The 20,050-nt window shown below is 51.3% G+C and overlaps 1 protein-coding gene across 2 annotated transcripts; it reads right to left on the bottom strand.

Annotated features, from left to right (window-relative positions):
• Positions 1–878: 878 nt before the first annotated feature.
• On the bottom strand, positions 879–17,628 carry Myo1a (myosin IA). Of its 2 annotated transcripts, XM_087556156.1 has the most exons (28): positions 17,361–17,628; positions 15,716–15,848; positions 15,510–15,625; positions 15,200–15,294; positions 14,508–14,612; positions 14,237–14,283; positions 13,939–14,002; positions 13,669–13,767; positions 11,294–11,397; positions 11,030–11,177; positions 10,566–10,684; positions 10,400–10,486; positions 8,966–9,031; positions 8,754–8,858; positions 7,857–7,919; positions 7,460–7,660; positions 7,080–7,306; positions 6,576–6,776; positions 6,335–6,428; positions 5,903–6,052; positions 5,718–5,786; positions 5,204–5,278; positions 3,125–3,259; positions 2,447–2,553; positions 2,062–2,194; positions 1,809–1,961; positions 1,516–1,643; positions 879–1,200 (listed from the first exon to the last, which is right to left on the bottom strand). In XM_087556156.1, exons 2-28 carry the CDS (start codon positions 15,827–15,829, stop codon positions 1,074–1,076), a joined length of 3,132 nt encoding a protein of 1,043 aa, XP_087412282.1. In that variant the 5' UTR covers positions 15,830–15,848; positions 17,361–17,628; the 3' UTR covers positions 879–1,073. The 2 variants fall into 2 exon arrangements, with proteins under 2 accessions (XP_087412282.1, NP_062197.1); NM_019324.1 differs by lacking the exon at positions 17,361–17,628 and having other exon boundaries at positions 893–1,200.
• Positions 17,629–20,050: the final 2,422 nt, after the last annotated feature.

The following is a 20,050-nucleotide window of genomic DNA, read 5'->3' as shown; positions in this document are numbered from 1 at the left end:
GGGGGAGGCGGGGAGAGGAGGAGACTTCCAGAGACAGGAACAGCAGCAGCCCTTCCTGCCTCTCCCTGGGTGCACATCTACATTTTACTGCAGTGTGCAGCGTGTTCCCCCAAGACAGAACAGGGTGGTGAGACAAGACAGTCTATCAGGAAGGAGGAATAAAGGACAGTGGGAAAACATATAAAGCAATAGCTTTCTACAAAATATTGCCTACTAACATTGTCAAAAACCACACAAGCAGAGACGGTGAGGTGGCTGGCGTGACACTGTCTGAGAGTGCTAACAGAAAGACAAGAGGGGACGGAGTCAGTCCTAGAGATGAGCATATCTGAGTCAGGAGCTGCCAGCTGTGGGTCCCAGCTGTGGGGCCACCTAGTCTTCAGAGGCACGGAGAGGAAGAGGGTTTCTGGGGGTGCTGCAGCCCATCTCTGGGGCAGAGGCTGATGGAGATCCTGGCAGCAGCATCCCCGTGTACCCCAGCTTGCATGAACCCTGCAGCTTTAGGCTTCTTTTCAAGCCCTAGCTAAGAAGCCTAGTCTCCAAGAAAGGCATCCTCAGGTCTCCCCTCCAGGGACACATTTAATGAATCAGCTTGTTGGCCACCTGCGACCTGAGCCTATCCCAGACTTCTACACCCCCAGCCCCAGTGTCTCTAAACTCCGCCAGAGCTCAGCCGGTCAAGGAGGCCAGAGACAATTCTCCTTCCCTTATTGTCTGTACTATGTGGCTCCCAGGAGCACAAGGAACGAGTGGCATGGGGGGTGGGGGTGGAGGATCCGACCATAACTGGGTAAACATCGAGAAATGGAGGAAATAAATGAGCATCTGCATCTGAGCAGAGAAGGAAGGAGACGGGGGCCACCAGCCCTACCCAGACCTCGTGAACCACGTCATTTATTAATGGGCTGAAGCTGGGAGGATGCTGCATTTGGGTAAGAATTCTAGAAGGTCCCGGGAACAGAGGGGCATCTTCCAGGGTTCTTCATCTCTAAGCCCCACACCTCATGGTCAGAAGAGTAAGACTCCAAGTTTTGCTCCAGAGGAAGAAGCTGTGTCTCCAGGAGGTCCCAATCTCACCGCACAGTCACCTCCATAGAACTACTCCCCTTCTTCTTGCAAGTCAGCTTTCTGTTCCCACTCCCCTGGGGGCCCTGGGTAACCTTGACAGCCACACTGCCCTCCTTGAACCTCACTGAGAACCTGGAGAGGGAGAAGAGACAGAGAAATCCAAGCTAGTACCTCCGTGCTCTCTGCCTGCCTCCTGCCTCCTCTCCCTGGTGCAGACATACACTATACCCCCCAGCGATCTGAGGACTTAAGACCTGAGAGAACTTGGTGCATCGAGTCCAGCTGTCGGGGGGGGGGGGGAGGCCCGGAAAACACTGAGACAAACCCACGAGCCCTGCCCTGACACGGTCTGCCTAGCTTTCTGAGTGCATGAATTTCCCGGTCACAATGACCAGTATTCCGGTCGCCTGTCCTGAGCTGTCTCTCATTGCCAGCCCGTGGCCTTACTTCTCAGTCACAGTGACAGGAAGCTGCCTCTGTGTGGCATCCAGCACTGCTTGGTACATTTTTGTCAGCAGTTCAACCAGGTGGTCGCTGATTAGCAGGATGTCCCCCTTGGAGGCTGCCGACGACATCTTAGGAAAAGGGAAAAAATTTAGTAGAGATTAATCCCCCCACCTCGCCCCTGAGCGCATGAGGGACTTCAAAAACCCATAGTGAGAAATTTAGTTCTGGCACATCCAGCCCACCTCAGCCCCAGCACATTGACTCCAGAGAGCCCACCTATGAGGCTCAAATACCTCACTCAGATGCAAGCTAAAGAGCCCGTCCTCGAGGCTGGTGACTGACACCCCAGCCACATCCTCCAGCTTAATGACAATTTGGGCCTGGGACTTCTTGGCATCTGTGAGAATCACATGCCCCTTGGTCAGGAGGAGAATCCGTGAAGAAGTCTAGAGAAGAGACAGAGAGTGAGGACAAGCATGTCGCCCAGCCCAACCCCCGGGCAAAGCAGAGGCAGAAGGCCCTCCGTGGGCTGCTGTAGCTCTTCACCTTGCCATTGCCACGGTTGACCTTCTTCACGGTGTCTGCCACCAGGACAGGCCCTTCCTCCCTGCCCTTCAGTCTCTGCAGCTTGGGGTTCCCCTGCAGGCCGACGTAATCACCACGGAAAGGGACAGGCACGCTGAGGACACGTGAGAGATGTGCCATGTGAACAAAGCCTTCCTGAGGGACCTGCCCTGGTACTACATCTTGTTTGAGAGATCCAGAGACATGGTCCAGCATCAACACCATCATCAGTACAGCACACACGCACACAGAGACTTCAAGGACCACACAGCTCAGTGTCTCCAGTCCACCCAGGCAACTCTGATATGGGTTCAAGCTTAAGAGGTGCCATGCGGCAGAAACGGCTTTGGCATTTGGAGGCCCTCACCTCTGGAGGTAGGAAGCCTTCTTGCCCTTAAACAGTTCGCTGGCACAGAGCTTTTCCCTCAGTGTCTGCACCTGCTTCGGGGACAGCTGATCTCGGTACTTCTTGCACTGTGAGGAGGAGAAACCTCAGATCACGGTGGTGATCTTACTCTGTAGGAAGAGAGTGAGGAAAGGAGACTCAAGGACAGGAGGGGAGGAGAGAGCTGGAGGGGAAGTGACAGGGACACAGGAAGGGTCAGTGTTGAAAAGAGAATAGACACCAGCGAATACAAGCGCCACTAAAGCACGTGGCCAGCGCACAGGACCAGGCTTAGCCTAGGTGGGCATCCCACATATTTCCTGAATTAAGAACAGATGTCATTGTGATTTGAAGTGAACTTAATCACAATGTTGTGTGGTTCCCACCTGCAGGAGTTCCTCACAGTGGTGAGAGTCATTGAAACAGAAAGTAGATTATAGGTTATGGAGGAGGCGGCCAGGACCAAGGACCAAAGAGCAAAGGTCTGGGTGGTGGAGTGACCTTGCATCAACCCGGATACGCTTGTTGCCAACGTTTCGACACTTAGCAACAGGAACATAATTTATGTATATTTTACCACAGTGAGGAAAAAAGCAATCAGGAAGAAAATGAGGGAGGGAGGGGTCACGGGAGAGAAGGGCGGGGCCTCAAAAACTCCACCTTCCACTGGTAGAAGAGGTGCTGCAGTTCCTGATTGGCTGTGTTGAAGCACCTGTAAGGGGCAGCTGGCCACGTGTTGTCCAACACTTTGGTGGATGGCAAATTCTTCTTCAGATTCAAGAGGAATTTCTGGGTCTGGGTTGAAAGCAAAGCGTTAGGGATGGAAACCTGAGAAGATCTGCTCTTGGGCAGGCAGACTCACACCCGGTGGGCCCCTTGTGAGAGGCAGGAGCCGGGCAGAGGAGGTGGGACAGGCTTGCCTCATCGGTCTCTGTCGCTGTGCACTGTGCTCCGCGGATGGGAGTTAGGAACACGGGAAGCAGTGGGATGGTAGGAGGGCTGACGCCTAGGGAGTGAGGTGGGCGCTCCAATGCCAAAGCCTCTCTATATATTGTCTTCTCTTCTGGCTTTCTCTTCTCTGAGGTCACAGTGACCTACAGTTGGGGCCAGTGTGTGTGTGTGTGTGTGTGTGTGTGTGTGTGTGTTGGTTATTGGATAGACAAAATCTGCCCTCTAATCAGTGGTGGCAGCCTACTCAGCCTACCGTTCAAAGCCCTTTACTTGGAGCCCAGGGTCATGTGCCAGAACCCCCTGGACTCCCAGCATTTCCGACCAGAAAGGTTGGAATTCCTTGCCACAGTGCCCACTTCTTTGCACCCTCAAGGATAATGGCCCTGGGCCTACCCCTTGCCTATCTGATAGCTCAGTTCTGCCCATGGAGATTCTGTCCAACCTGTGAGCCCTAGCCTGAACCCAGATGTTCAGATGATATCCTTCCAGCCACTGTGGAGCTGCTGAGTGCTTGCCTTTTCTGATCATCAGTGTTCAAGCCTGCCTAGAGCCACGGGCTGTCCAAACTTCTGTTAGAAGGACTTGGGCAGAGTCTAGAAACTCAGAAATCAAGTGCTTTACATCCCAGCCCGACCATTTACCAGCAAGCACTAGGGCCTGGGACAAATTACTCAGCCTCCCTAGGTCTCTGTTTGTTTGCTGAGATAGGCTCTCACTATACATCGCTGGCACTTGCCATGTAGACCAAGCTAGTCTTGGCTTTTAGCCTGTCAGACTGGAGAAAGCAGAGAGCCTACAGAACAGGGTTGTTGGAAGCCTTAGAGGTAAAAGCGTAGAAAGAGCGTGGCAGGTTGTCAGTGTTCAGAGGGAACACCGCTAGGCTAAGGCCATAGCAACATGTCAGAAGCGCTGACAGGATCCGGGACCGGGATTCTCGGAGTGTGATTTATGGAACCACACAGCTCCTGGGCTGCCGCTCAGCAGCTATCTGACAAAGTGCAGGTAAAAGGAATGTTGAAAGGGAGAGAAGAGCAAAGCCAGATGCAGGCCTCAGGTGCCTAGTGAGAGCGCACGTACTGTGGGGAGAAACAGGATGATGCAGTGGAGCCAGCTCAACAGGCCAGGGTGGCATGGGGCCAGGGAGGAGGGGGAAGCAGAGGCAGAGGGAGCCACAAGGCCTCAGCATCAGAGCTTCCACTCCTCCCTGAACATGCAGCATACCTGGTCAGGGTCCCAAGAACTAACAAATCCAGTCGCCTGAGGTCAGTTACGTCTTCCTGAAGCCCTCAGGGCTAATGCCCCCATGCCCCCTGTCTGGCCTTTCCCAGATCTTCATCACCACTATCTGGCACATGTCCTGTGGGAAGCCACGCACAGCTGGAGGCCTCCTTTGGTCAGTTGCCTTTCCTCACGAGCATGGGCTTCAGAGGAGAGAGGAGGAAGGTGTGATTCCTTCCACCTCCAAGTGGATCTTAGAGGCCAGGCTAGTTAATCTTGAGTGTCCTCGGTCCACTTCATCAGAAGGCTAGGTCCGGCCAGTCTCTCCCCAAGCCTGTGACTGTGGCCCAGGTTGTACCCCTCAGCACAGGAGGCAGACAACTTCTACCTGAGCTAAGCGCTGTCTGATGTGACTCCAGCCACAGACACCAGAACTTTCCCCCAGTGTGTGACTGCCCCGTTCCGTTCCGTGGAGGGAAGAAGCTCTAAGGGGAAGCTCAGAACCACTCCCCCATGCTCCCCCAAGACTGCCCCAACTCCTCACCCCATTCCCGCCTCAACGCCACTTACTATGCTCTGGTAGATAAAATTTGCCAAAGTGATGGCGGCGCCTGACCGGAAGTATTTTCGATAGTTCTTGCGGGCCTGGTGTGGACAGATGTGTGAGGAAGAAGTCAATGTGAAGACAGTCTAGCAGAGGGTCTGCTGTTTTGTTTTCTTCTTTTTTTTTTTTTTTTTTTCTTTTTTCCGGAGCTGGGGACCGAACCCAGGGCCTTGTGCTTGCGAGGCAAGCGTTCTACCACTGAGCTAAATCCCCAACCCTGTTTTGTTTTCAACCAAAGGACAGAGTCAGAAAACTAAATAACAAGTGGAGGACTGAGATTATAACTGGAAAATGATATGAAGTCACTAGAGCTAAGGGCAGAAACACCCCCCAGACCTACACCCTGGTCTCCTGGATGCACACCCCCCTGGCCAGAGCAGGAGGAGGGTCCCAGTGTTACAGAGAGGAGGCCTTTCTCATGGCACCGGGGATAACCCAGCAGAAGCCACGAGTGGGCAGGGACCCCTCTGCCATCCTTACCTTCCAGCCCCTCACGAAAGCCTGGATCAGCAGTACTGATGACCGGATCTTCCCATAGTGCTTCTTTTGCTGTAGGAAATGTGGGCATGGTTAGGAAAAGCCACACATACCCCCCCACACACCGTTCCCCACCCCCTAACACCGGCAGCAGGAGTGGTGATGTGGTGCTTAGGAGGTGACAGCACCTTGTTGCCCCGAAACCAAGCCGAGATGAGGATCTGACTCTTCCGCATCTGCTGGTAGTGGGTCCGACAACGCCAGCCCCGGTAAACCTTCTGGATGAGGGTGGCCAGCTGCTGAAGCCTCAGGCGCCTTTGTTCTTCCAGGTAGAAAAGCTGGGGCGGGGGTGGAGGGCAAAGAGGGGCTTGTTCTCCTTTGCACTACACTGAATGCACTATACTATGGCCTTGCGCCTTACACCATCCTGTCTTTCAGCGTCCACTACAGCCAGTCAGGCCCCACAATGAGCACCTAGCTTAGGGCAGAATGTCCAGCACTCAGTTCCCAGGGTGGTCCCTTCCTCAGGCACCATCCAGTCCTGTACTGAATGCTGCCTTCCTCTTTCTCAGAGCTCCACATTCCACTCCCACCAAATGGGGCAGCACTTCCTGACTCACAGTCTTGGGGCTTCTGATGAAGATCTTTGTCCTCCCATAGGCCAGCTCCTCTGATGACAAAATCAGAGACCCCAGGACCTTCTCCACACCTTCCCTGCAGGGGTGGATGGGGAGAGCTGCAGAGAGGTGGGGCAGGGCACAGTCCCCTCCGTACATCCCTTATCCCTCTGCAGCCCTGCTGAAGAGGAATGTCGCCTGCTTCAGCGGATTCGCTCAGCCCCTTTTCCCTGCTGGGTCTTACCGGTCTTCCCCATTCCAGCGCGGCCACGTGCTCCGGCTCAGCAATCGGTACCTCTCCAGGAAAGGCTTATAGGCCTGGCGGAAGGCGTAGCCAGCCCTGCGCACCCGAACATTCTCCAGCAGCCCCAGGTATCGAGCCTGGACCATAACCAGTTCTGAGGTGAACCTGCCTTGCTGCTGCTGGTCATTGGGCTTTATGCACCTGCTCAGGAAGTCAGGAAGACACGGGCTCAGGAGAGGGCAGGCACCTTGCCAGTGAAATGGCTCTGGTCTCCACGTGCCTACTTCCTACAACTCCCAGAGGTGGAAATCTCTACAGAAGTGAAAGGAGACCCTCTAGCCCTCCGGTCCCACTCTCTGATGCCACTCTGTCGGCCCCTGGATACTCAGCTCCTTAACTGGTCCTGTCTTCCCGTAGGACAGAGCCTCTAAAACCCTGTTCCAAAGACTCCCAGACACGGACACGCTCCACCGTACATGGACCCAATCCCATATGGATTTTCACCTGATGTAGTTCGGGTTCTTAGAATACAGGTTCTTCATGAGTATGGCCACCGAATTCTTAAACTGGGTCCCAGCAGTCGGGGGCCGTTTGAGAGATGCTTCCTTGGGATTCCCCTCTGGGAACAGGGAGTGGAGGAGGGGATGCTGGGCCTTCCACATTGTCTGGGATAGGTCTCGGAAGAGTAGGTCGTTATTCTTGTCGATGAAACTGGTCACGTTGTATGTCACCTGCAGAAGAGTGGATGTGGGTTCAGCCCCCATGGCTACCTTCCGTCAGGCACTTGGACCCCCACCCCACCCCTAGTTTCACTGAGAAGTACCCTCAGTTCTCATTTCCTTACTGGCCTCTGCCCGGGCTCCCATGCACCCCTGCTACATCACCTTGCCCGCATAGTGGCAGATGCGGAAGCAGCTGAGGCCCATGGTGCGGTCGTATTGGCGCTGAGCATTCTGGGTGACTTTACTCTCGTAGTGACTGTGCTTGGAGAAAAGCTGGTTCAACTTTGCTAGAAAAGTGGTGTCACTGACCACCCCAGGTCTCAGGCACTCCTCATCCAGCATGGCCAGGATGCCTCGCTGACTCTAGGCCAAGGGAACAGAGTGAGTGTAACCAACCTGGTCTTTCAAGATGTCCACAGTATCACTGATGCCCCCCCCCAACCCACCCGAGTCCCTTTCCCTCTTGAAAGGTAAGAAAGGAGAGAGAGAAATGGGGGGAGGTGGGATTCTCAGGCAGACTGCAAAGGGAGGTCCTCGGAGCGAGAGGACAGCAGCTCACATGTTCAATGAGGTCACAGATGATGCCGTTGTCAAAGTACTCCACCTTTGTCCATGGTATGCCCTGGCCAAGAGAGACATCAGTTACAGAAGCAAATCCCAGATCCAGACTCCCTTTAGCCCAGCCTACAAAGGAACTTTAGAAAGGCTTATCACTCAGAGAGGTCTTGGAGTCATTCAGGTCAACTCATCCCTCCCAGGTTGGTAGAGGGGGCAAAAAACAACACGACAGAACTTTTTAAAAGTCTCCCCTGCATTTGCAGCAGAGTTGCCTGAAGCCCTGCTGCAGAGGTTAAGTTCTCGAACTCACAGGGAATGTCCCCAGGTTTGCGAGATGCTCGGCTGCTCACACTTGGAAGTGGACTGGCTCAATCAGACAGCTTTTCTAACACCTACCCATGGGATGCAGGGGTTTACACTGAGTCAGAGAAGGGGTATGAAGATCGGGAGCCGCAGGGCACTGCTGATGAGCAAGTCTGGATGACGCTGCTCTAACTGAGGACAACAACATCACCCAGCGCCGGGAGAGGCAACAGATTCTGACACGTTAGAGACGGGAATTGTCTAGGGTGCCAAGCCAAGGAGAAATGTCCCTTTTCAACCTGTCTCTGTCTGTCACAGACCAAGCATAGCTGTCACTTCGCTCTTGTCAGGACACAAACGCCCTTCCCGTCTCTCTGTCTCCTGTCTGGGCTAGCCTAGAGTGCAAGACTGGGGACACAGAAGATGGGAAGGAAGCACAGTGTTGGGGCGACTTAGTACTGCTGAATGCTCAGCTGTGAGAGGGAGACATTTTGTCCTTGTGTTCCCATCTGGGGAAAATTAGAGAGAAATTGTGATCAAGGAGAAAGGCATGCATCTGGAAGTCATCAGCAGGGCAAGCAGGAGCTCCACTCACTTCTCTCTTATATTCCTCCTGTTCTTCCTTCAAGGTCAGTTCTATAAACACCTGCTGTAGTTTTTCATTGCAGTAGTTGATCACGAACTGCTCAAAGCTGTTATCCTGCATGTAAGGAGAGTGGCTCACTTCAGGTCCTCCTCCCTCACCCACCGTGAGCCGCCCCCCAGGGATGCAATGCAGGACACGGAGGTTGCCTGACGCTCTCTCACCTCCAGTATCTCAAAGCCGTAGATATCCAGGACCCCCATAACCTTCCTCTTCTCCCCAGTGCCCACCTGAAGAAGAGGGAGGGTTAAGTATGAGGAACGGCTCACTGCATGAACCAGGTAGCTAGGAGTAGAGTGGGAACAAACAACATTATAGCATGCTCGACCAAGCTGGAGAGGAGCTGTGGTGTCTCCCTCCTTCCCCTGTGCTCATAGCAGGACAAGCCAAGGAGAGGAGGGAAGATACAGATCCCATCATGGTCCCCATCAAGATGCTCTTGGGGCAGCACTTCTCCACCTTCCTAACACTGTGACTCTTTAACATGGCTCCTTGTGCTGTGCTGGCCTCCGATCACACAGTTACGTTCATTGCTACTTCCTAAGTATAGTTTTGCAACTGTTACAGATTCTAATGTAAAAATCTATGTTTTCCAATGGTCTTAGGAGACCCCTGTGAATGGGTTGTTGCCTCCACCAGGGATTCAACCATCCCTTACATTTTTTTTTATAAAAGACTATTCCATGCCATTTATTACCTGATCTGATTAGCTCCAGTTTGGAGAGGGGGGAAAAAAATAAAATCTTAAGAGAAAAAAACATTTGCCCCAGCCAAGATGCAAATCTCAGCTAATCCTGGGGCCTTTCGATGTGCCTTCCTGCAAATGGCACTGTCCTGTAAATGGCTGAGCACCGACAGCTTTACTGTAGCTCAGTAGTGAAGCCACACTTAGCATGAGCGAGACCCTGTGTTGTACCCCCACGCCAAAGTCATAAACAAATAGTCACTTATTAACTGCCTGAGCCACCCCTCCAGCCCTTCCATTCCTTTGTATGGCTGAATAATACAGCTACAAGGATAAAACACACTGTTTGTCTAGTCGTAATCTGGTGGACATGGGTTGCTTCCATTTTTTGACTATTAATAATTTAGTTATGTATTCACTCACTTATGGATTAGTTTGTAGAGACAGGATCTCACATAGCCCAGGATGGCCTTAGAACCACTATTTTTTTTTCTTGGTCTATCATGTATAATATTTCTACAAATGTTTGTATGCAACATTCTCTCAGATATATGCCAAGGTATGGAACTGCTGAATCATATAGCAACCGCATACATTCTGGTCCACAGACAAACGCTGTGAAGCAGACAGACACCCATAGGTGTGAGCAGCTGTTGCCAAATCAGGAAGCTGAGGCTCAGTGTCTCTGAGGCGGTGAAAGAGCAGCAAATAAATGGATCAGACAGAGGGACTCAGACTCCTAGAAGGAGCTGTGCCTTCCTCACAACTGTCCTACTGTGCATCCCAGAAAACAAGAACGAGTTGGCAGCCAGAGCGAGAAGGAGAGGCAGGCTTTGGGAAAGGGCAAGAAGGTGAGGCAGGCTTTGGGAAAGAGCGAGAAGGTGAGGCAGGCTTTAGGAAAGAGCAACCTCACCTTGATGCTCTCGTTGATGCGATTCACTATCCAGTCGAAGAGGCGGCTGTAAATATTCTTGGCCAGGGCATCCCGAGCATACTGAGCCTGGGGCAGGGGACGCAGCCTCATTACTGTGACAGCCACAGAACAGTCTCAAAGTCAGCTCCTTCAGGAGGGCTCTTACCTGGATGACGTTCAGCACCGTGACCACCTTCTCTTTGCCTGTCTCCATGGTTCTTGAGCACAAAGCTTTCTCTAGTTCTGCAGAGTTCAAACCCATCATCTCCCCAATCTCCTGAATACCTAGAGGAATAGAGAAGTACAATGTGGCTGGGCCCCATCTCTCTGGGGGGAAGGTTAGGGGGCTGACCATCAAACCTGCCTGGATCATTAGTGACCAGCGATGGCTGGGGAAGTCACTGCAGCTGACCCAGGAGGAGTGGGACACATTGCAGGTCAGATTGCCCCCATATCTCAGGAGATTTGACTGAGGTCCTGAATGTCTCAGACCAGAGCCTACTTTGTTTTCAGAAGCTCATTCTGAAGTGCTTCAGTAGAGTGATCAGTGAGTCTCATGGGAGGAGACTGCAGGAGTGGGCAGACTGAGGGTAGGAGGCTCCTGGCAGGCTCCAGGAAGGTGGTACCCACCTTTCCCATCACAGACACCACTGGCTGGAAGCCCGTTGGCCTGGAATTCATCTGCCAGCTTCACATTGCCCAGCTTCAGTACCAGGGCTGTCACCTCCAGCACTTGTCTAATCTCCTCCTCTGAGAACCCAATCACTGCCATTGCGTTCTTGGGAAGGAAGCAGAAATCAAGCTGAGCTAATGGGACCAGCCCCGTGCCTCCATTCACAAGTCCTGGTCTCAGAGGATGGCCTGAGGGCAAGCCTGCCCACACTGGGCACTCACCTGCACAGCCCTGAAGTTGGAGGCATCATCCATACCGTTCACCCTGGACACCTCCCCATTAAGGTAGGCATAGCCACGTGCATCTTCCTCAAGCTTTAGGGCCTCTGAGTGTACAGAGAGAGTGGGGGGGGAAATGTTATCACCTGCTCTCTAGAGTACACCAGCCTGACACCTCAGGACCCTTGCCCTGGGTCATGATTTAGGTTCATCACTTGCCTCCTCTGGTTGGGGATAAATGATAATAAATGAATTTTTAAAGTGTTTGTTAGGGTTGGGTACTCATATCTGTTAGAGAATTCCACAAGCGTCTCATTGATTTTTACCTCCAAGCAGATCCTCTCTCCTGCTCTGGCAAGAAGGTGAGGGAAGGAAAGAAACACACACGTGCCCCAGCCTCAGTAACCCCTGCAACACGGCAGCATCTACTCCCCAACCGTAACGCTGCCACCTCCCTGGGAAGGTTTTCACCCACGCTGGCTGATGAGCTAAGTGGCTTTCTTGTGTCCCCCGTGATAAGCGAGACTCTCCCAGCCCACCTCGGAAGAGCTGGGTTTTGATTTTTTTTTTTTTTTGGTTCTTTTTTTTCCGGAGCTGGGGACCGAACCCCGGGCCTTGCGCTTCCTAGGTAAGCGCTCTACCACTGAGCTAAATCCCCAGCCCCCCTTTTTTTTCTTTTTTCTTTTTTTCGGAGCTGGGGACTGAACCCAGGGCCTTGCACTTGCTAGGCAAGCACTCTACCACTGAGCTAAATCCCCAACCCCTTGATATTTTTTTTCTTTCTTTCCCCAAAATGAATGTTTTGTGTGTCCAAATTGCTTCTCACTTACATGTTCCCTGGCTGCCAAACAGGATTTTTATTTTCATTTTAATAAATGAACCAAGGAAATGTCCCAAGCTCCTTCCTAAGATAGGAAGAGTTGGGCTGATCATAGACCCATGTCAATTATATTCTGTACAAATGATCTGAGAATCAGAGAAGTGAACCACAGTCTCAATTTCAGCGGCAGCTCCCTCTAGCACACAGATTCTGAAATCAGTACTTACTAAGGAAGGGGAGCTGGAGAGAGGATGAGTCAGAAAACTCAGGTATAATGAAACCGGGGAGCTTCACCCAGATACAACTTAAACTAACAGGTATGGACCCAGCCAGAATAAAACCCTAGTGCCTGTGAGTCAGACAAATTGAACAGCATTAAGCCCATTAAGCCAAGAAGGGGAGAATAAGACCTATGCAGCAGTCTCCTGAACCATAAAGATTTCACGGAGCGGCAGGATGGGGTGGGATGGGGAGGTGGGGATTGTGCAAAGTCAAGCACAGAATAACAAGGAATCAAAGAGACAGCTCCTTAGGGCCTGGAAATCCACACAGTTACCCCAGCTAGAAGAGAGGATTTTGAGAGGCAAACTCTGTCAAGAGTCAAGCCTCCCTCCCTCCCCCCGCCCCCATCAGTAATGTTCACCCAGAGCCACCTCTGGCCAGTCCAGTTCTCAGGCTGCTGGGAACTCTTCCCCAGAACAGTCAAGATTCATGCTATCCACTCCCATGGTTGTCTGCACAAGCTTATTCAAACCAGCCACAAGGCCCTGTAACATCTGCTCTCACGCCTGCCATCACTACAGAGCTGAGTTCTTTGATCCATGTCATACTCAGCTCTCTCACTCAGCCCTAATGTAATGTATGATCAGGAGATGCTGGATGGATGGATGGATGGATGGATGGATGGATGGATGGATGGATGGATGGATAAAACCTCAATGAGCTATCTAATGAAAGAAAACCAGGAATACTGCTGGGTGGTGGTAGCATGTGCCTTTAATCCCAGCACTCTAGAGGCAGAGGCAGTCAGACCTCTGTGAGTTCGAGGCTAGCCTGGTCTACAGAGCTAGTTCCAGGACATCCAGGGATACATAGAGAAAACAGCAAACAAAAGAATAAAAAGAAAAGAAGAAAACCAGCGAAGATCGTAGGTGAGGTAAGCATAGAAGCCCAGGCAGTCACTGAAGATCTTAGAAGTTCTTGAAAGCTCACCTCTCCTGCCTGCTACTCTGTAACTGTCAACAGAACCTCTAGGGTTGAAGGAGGAAGGAAGGTAGCTGAGAATGAGTGTCCCAGGCCTGACATCAGTGTTGGGAGAGAAGAAGCAGGCAGGGCATAGGGACAAGGGCAACAAGGACACAGGAAGGCGATCTCTGGCCTTGTGCCAGCAAAGAAGAGAGCAGAGCCACCAGGGGACATGTTCTCAATCCTGAGCCATAAGGCAGTGGGTGGGGAATGCAGGGAGGAGACATGGTGATGGGGCTTGAGAGAAGGGAGAAAGAGGGACCTGGGGCTCTGGCGATAGGACAGGGTTAGGAGTGCCCGGAAGATCACATACTCAGCAGCTGTGTGTCTGCTCCAGCCAGCAGCTGATAGAAGATATGGAAGTTCCTTTCCCCTTTGAGTTGCTTCACCACTCTGGACTTCTCAAGCAGATCTGGGAGGGAGGGAGGACACATCCATCTGAGGGTCCAGCAGGTCCCTCCCATTCTGCCCTGAGCCCAAGTGTTCCTAAGAACCTAACAATCCTCTTGTTTGCAGAAGCAGATGGGCATAAAGAGACAGGGGTGGGGAGTGTTGGTGAGGCTTATGGGAGGGGGACACATACAGTTGGTAATGACACCTCCAAGGGGGGACCCTTTGAAGTCAAACTCGATGTCCATGTATTTTCCCTGAATGGAGAGACCAGAGAAAGTCTTGGTTGTCTTTTTCTCCCCACCACACCTGTGGGAGGGCTCTGTGCTGCACTCCTTGCTTTCAGCCCCCCCCAACCCCCCAACACACACACACCACACACACACACACACACACACACACCACACACACACACACACCACACACACACACACACACACACACACACACACACACACACACACAGATCCTGGGCAGATGTGGTCACTCACAAATCGAGAGGAGTTGTCATTGCGGATGGTCTTGGCATTGCCAAATGCTGTGGAAACAAAGAAAGAGAAAGTGAGAGGCCAAAGTTTCCAAGAGTTAGTTAGAGCCTAGAGGAGGGAAGCCTGGTGAGGACAGCTCCTTCCGGTCTGCAGCTCCTTCTGGTCTGCTGACCAATCATGGCTTTTATACTGAAGGGAAACCATGATTTTGGAAGAGTGTCTAACTAAGGCTGAGGGACTGTAGGGATGAGGAGAGTTGAGACTGGTGGCTCACCTTCCAGCACTGGGTTTGACTGAAGCAGCTGCTCCTTCACCGAGTTCACCTGCTCCCCTTTCCCACAGACAGCAGCCACATAGGACATCACTAGCTTACTAGCCTCTGTGCAAGAGAAGCTCTGAGTGAGTCAGGACACGCCCACTCCCCCACACATACACACACACACACACCATTAGAGTCCTTGACCAGGACACAACTGCTTCCAACCCCTTAACTATCAGAGCCCCTGGTCAGGGCTCCCATCCCACTTAGCTCCACGCAGATGTGTGCTTGGATTTTGGTTTTTGGAGGCAAAGTTTTTCTGGGTAGAAACTCAGAGATCCACCTGCCTCTGCCTCCTGAGTGCTAAGGCTTGCACCACCACCACCCTGTGTCACTTGCTACCCTTGTAGAAGACCTAGTTTGGTTCCCAGCACCCACATTAGGTGGCTCAGAGGATCTGATAGCCTCTTCTGGCTTCTACAGGCACCTGCATGTCTGTGGTGCAAATATATACACACATTCAGGCACATTCATATAGACACAAAAATGTAAAAGCCCTAAAAAAGGAAGAAAAAAAAAAGCAGAAAACCTAGAAACCTAGAGAGGAAGTAATGGGGATTGAGGGACAGGGACAGGCCTGCTTGGAGAGATAAGGAGATGATTCCAGACATGATTCCTGGTTTCCCCCAAGCCTGGAGTCTCCTCACCAGTCTTGCCAGCTCCACTCTCGCCAGTGATCAGGATACACTGGTCCCGGTCCCGATCCTTCAGCGACTGGTAGGCCACGTTTGCCAAAGCATAGCTTGTGGGAAGGAAGTGGACAGTGACTAATGGGAGGCTAGCCCAGGACAGCATCCTCCAATCCTTACCACTGGGTTCATCCACCCTCCTCAGGTGAACCAGATCAGACCAGGACTGACAGTCTAAGGAAGGATTCTCAGGGGAAGAGGGATGCTGGAGAACCTCCTTTGGGGAAAGGCTGGGGGAGGTCAGCCTTCCTCTGGTCCCTTTACTCACATGTGGGGCTTCAGCTCATAGAAGGTATAGTCCCGGTATTTGGCAATAAACTCTGGGCCATAGATAGGAAGCTGCTGGTAGGGGTTCATGGAGATCACCACATTCCCAATGTACGTCTGGGGAGGAAGGTGAGACAGATGAGCCTGGCAGGAAGAATGCTGAAACCCCCTGGGTGCCCCCAACCCTGGCTCCCATGGCAAACTCACATAAATCTCTTTTTTCTCATAACGAAGTTGGAGGTTCTTGATCAGAGACTCCTCATCCAGAGGCTCCAGGAGGATGAGATCCTCCACCCCCACGGAACCTTCCAGGAGAGGCATGTCAAGAGGCTAGAGGGTCCTAGAAGTAAGTATGGTAAATTGCTGCTGACCGTTCAGCTTAAGAGTTAAGTCATGGTGGGAGGGGAAGAAGGCATAAGGGCCTACAAGAGCCCTCCTCTCCCTCTCTACAGGAGAGCCCTCTAGCCAGAAGGGTCTCTGGACCAACCTGGCTGACCAGGAGGTGGAGGAACTCTGGGCAGAGGGTGGGATGGGAATTAGATAGGACTACCTTTGTCTGCCCACCTGGGGAAAAGGGAGCACAATTGTGCTTAAAGGAGAAGGCTGAAGGAATCGTGAACCAAGCTTTGTTCTGCCCTCCCTCCTCCCTCCTGAGGGGGTGCTCTCTGGCTCCTTGCCCAAGTCAGAGCCTGTATTCAATCCCAACCTCCATTTCAGTCACCTAATCCCCCTATGATGACTGCCTCCAGAGGTCTCTCTTTCTTGTCACTTGTTACCACAGTGACTTCAGTTTTAGATGGCGTTGGATAGGGTGACAAGTTCAGAGATATAAACAAAAGATTGTAACTGCCCTTAGAAGAGGGAGTAGGTATACTTTCTCAATGGTTGGGTCTCTGGTTGCCCCTTCCGCTTCTCTCTTTAATTGTGAAATCTTCACATTTTATACCTGTACCTATCATCTTCTGGCATGGACTTTGCCCAAAGAGACACACCCCATTTTTTAGTAGCCAGTGAGAGTGTGCAAGGAGGAGTGCTCTAGGGAGGACTCTGGGGGCAGGGGAGGATTGGGCTGGGCTGCATGCAGCAGGCATGTGGCAGGTGTTTCTGCAGGAAATAAAAAGCCCTCCTCAAGCAGACCGAGTGGGCGGGGTGGCAGAATTAGTTCAATGGTCAATGCCACTCCCAAGCAGGAGTGCGACACATTCCCTCACTCTCTGAACCTAAGGGAAGAACAAGAGTAGCATAGAGGGCAAGAATGCCACCCAGCCTTCTCTCTCCTTCATTCTGCTTTCCCCAAGCTCCAGTCACTTCCTAAATACCTGGAACATTGCATGGATACCGATGGTGGTAGTCTCTAGAAAACACCCACCACAAGCCAGGCAGAGTTCTCAACACTGCAACCTGACGGTTCTAATAGCCTGTGAAGTAGAGACTATTATCCCATGTTTCTCAGATTTCTCAGATCAAGGGTAAGTAGCCATGCATGGTGGCTTGTGCCTGTAGTCAGTGTCCAGGACGCAAAGACAGGAGGATTACCTTGAGTCTGAGGCCAACCTGAGCTGCACAATTAACCGCAGACCAGCCTGAAGTTCAAAGTAAGATCCAGTCTCTGTCTCTCTCTCTCCCACCTGCATGTACACACACACACACACACACACACACACACACACACACACACACACACAGAGTCTTTGAAGCAGGGAATGGTGTGAAGCAAAGGTAGGTCATGAGGACACATCTTTGAGTTTGAATTGAGAAGAGTAAAAATACGATTATTTGGAGGTGAGAAAGGGAAAAAAGAAATAGATCCCAGAAGAGGAACCCCAAAGTGACAGGTCAGAGCAGGACTTACCCAACAGTAGAAATGAGGGAGTACTTCGGTGCCCCTTGGTGAGTGGGGGGCAGGGGACCAAGTCCCAGTCTGATGGGAAGGGTATGAGCCACTGATACCAAGGAAGAAGCAGTGTCTTAGTTAACAGGAGCTGTCCATGGTGTCAGAAGCCAGGCGTCCTCTGTCCGACCTTCTGTGCTGGCTGCTCTCACCCCAGCTCCCTGTGCCACTCAGAAGAGGCCAGAGATGGCTGCTCAGCACAAAGTCCAGGGCTGTTCCTGCTGAGGGTGTGGCTCCCTTAACCCTTCACAAGCTCGTGAGGCATAGACTCCCTACATCTAGGGAAAGCCTACCTGCCTGGCTTTTACTTAGGACTCCAATAGAGAAGAACCCATGACCCACTGTCCCAAGAATTTGGAAATAAGAGCAGAAGGAACAGAATTTGTATCCAAGGAAAATATTTTTCCAAGAGTTGGAAATATTGCCATGGATGGAATACAGGTTTATGCAGGTGTGTGTGTGTGTGTGTGTGTGTGTGTGTGTGTGTGTGTGTGTGTACTCAGATCACCTGGAGGGCTGACAAATCCTGTCCACTTCCCACCCTTGACCCACAGACTGAAGTCAGAGCTGTGACATCCGTTTCACTGCCCCCCACCCCAAATTAGTAGCCCCACCCTGTGAGTTAGGCCACACAGAAGCTCTATTCAGTGGGAGGACAGAAGCAAATACCATGCTCGTGTGACAACTGTTCTCTACTTCCACAGCTGGACTCCGGGGACCATGAACAAGACACACTTCCCGATCGTCTTAGATTGCAGCCTAAATTCTGAGGTTTATAATCTTAATAATTTCTCAGCAATAGGACACCAAATGAAGACCCCAAGACGTTTCCTGAGTTTAGACTAGCAAAAAATGGCTCTGCCAGATAAAAGCTTACAAAAATCCAATTTCCCAAACGTACTTTCATCCACCCAGGAAAATTCCTGAACAGCATGCCCCTCTGCCTCTGAAGCATGCACAAAGAGAAAATTAGATATTGTATCACTTAACTAACATGGAGACTTGATAGTCCGACTTTCAGCTTCTGCTGCTTGGTTCAAGGTCCGGGGGCTCTATTGCTCTTGCAGAAGCACTCTGCATAAGCCTGGCCCATCGGCAGTTCCATTTTCAACCTGCCCTTACATAATTTATTGATTTACTGTATCTATTTGAAGGAAGAGAGCAAGGAAGAGAGAAAGCTGAATGAAGTGGTATCAAAATATAATAATCCCCTATTGCATGGGTGGGGCAGTGTAATGGTGTCAGAGCCAGGGTGACTACTGATTCCACTGTCCTGTGGAAGAAACAGACCCAGAGTAAGAAATACTTTCCCAGGACCACACCCACAGAAACCTCCACAACTGGCACTAGAACCTGGATCTTATGCTCTCATGGCTAGGAGTCTGCAGCCACTTGGAGTTTGTCTTTCTCTGCCCATTGACTCATGTTGAGTGCCTACTGCATGCTTTAAATTAGGTTTAAAACAATGTATATTACATCTCCTGCTACCAACTGTGCTGATCTGCCTGGGACCCACCATGGGCTCCTATATACCTGGAGGTGTGAATCTAGGAGTGTGGTGGTGCACTTTTAATCTTGGTACTGGAGAGGCAGAGAGACAGGTGGATCCCTCTGAGTTTGAAATCGGTCTGTTTTGCATAGGGAGCTCCAGGCCAGCCAGTGCTGCCTAAGTAAAACTCTGCCCCTCATCCTACAAAACAAAAACTAGATGACCTGCCAAAAAACCTAAAAAGTGGGTAGATCTGGGTTTACAATGTATCAAACACACATCCTAGTCCCCTGGGATTTCAAAGCCAGCCACACTGGGGCGCTACAGGCAGGTACAGCACTGTGAACTACTTTCCAAACTAAGGTAGAAATCCAGCTTCTGGTTTACTCCTCTACTAGGTGACCTAGAATCACCTTCCTTTGTCTTGGACCTACTTCAGGGATAGGAGGTATGGCTCAGTTGGTAGCATGCTGTTAGCACAGAGTCCCTGAATATGATCCCCACACCTTAATTCAATGGATGCTTACAATGGACATAAAAAACAACTTGATGAGATGCAGGCATGACTCATCATGACAAGGTGGCAATGGTGGTGGGTTTATTGGAAGTGATTCTGCCAAAACCCAGCCCAGCACCTATACACTTAAACATAGGAACTTCATTGTTTATGTAACTTACACTCTGAAGCAGAAGACAGAAAGACAGACGATTCCTGTTCTTTGGTACTGACTTCCAAGAGTTGAGGGTAGCCACCTGATCCCACCAATTCACTCAACAAGCCTCCCAGACACAGCAACTTAAAAAAGATGTTATTCTTCAATATGCTGGGTGTGGTGACTCATGCCTGTGATCCCAGAACCAGAGTTGGGATAGGAAAATAAGACCAAGCCAATCTGGGCTACATGACTCTCAACATCCCAGTCTCCAGAATACTAAACCAAAATATATTTGGGACAGGGAGTTACTCAGTGGGTAAGAACATTTGTTGCCAAGCCTGATGACCTGAGTTTGATCCATAGAATCCATATGGTGAGAACAGACTCACGCAAGTTGTCCACACCATGAATACACTCACACATGTATACACACACACACACACACACACACACACACACACACACACAGAGAGAGACAGAGACAGAGAGAGACAGAGAGAGAGAAA

Source organism: Rattus norvegicus, chromosome 7, assembly GCF_021556685.1.
Source record: "Rattus norvegicus strain SHRSP/BbbUtx chromosome 7, alternate assembly SHRSP_T2T, whole genome shotgun sequence".
Classification (NCBI taxonomy): domain Eukaryota; kingdom Metazoa; phylum Chordata; class Mammalia; order Rodentia; family Muridae; genus Rattus; species Rattus norvegicus.
The sequence above is the reverse complement of the archived record's forward strand: the minus strand, read 5'-3'. Positions and strand labels throughout refer to the sequence as shown.

Bases quoted from the DNA above. Each gene is read 5' to 3' on its own strand.
- Myo1a (XM_087556156.1), bottom strand. From the start codon at position 15,829: ATGCCTCTCCTGGAAGGTTCCGTGGGGGTGGAGGATCTCATCCTCCTG. The intron at 9,032-10,399 runs GTGAGGTTGCTC...CCTCTTCTTCAG, and splicing joins GCATCAACGAGAGCATCAAG to GTGGGCACTGGGGAGAAGAG. The intron at 6,429-6,575 runs GTAAGACCCAGC...CCACCCCTGCAG, and splicing joins CGCTGGAATGGGGAAGACCG to GGAAGGTGTGGAGAAGGTCC.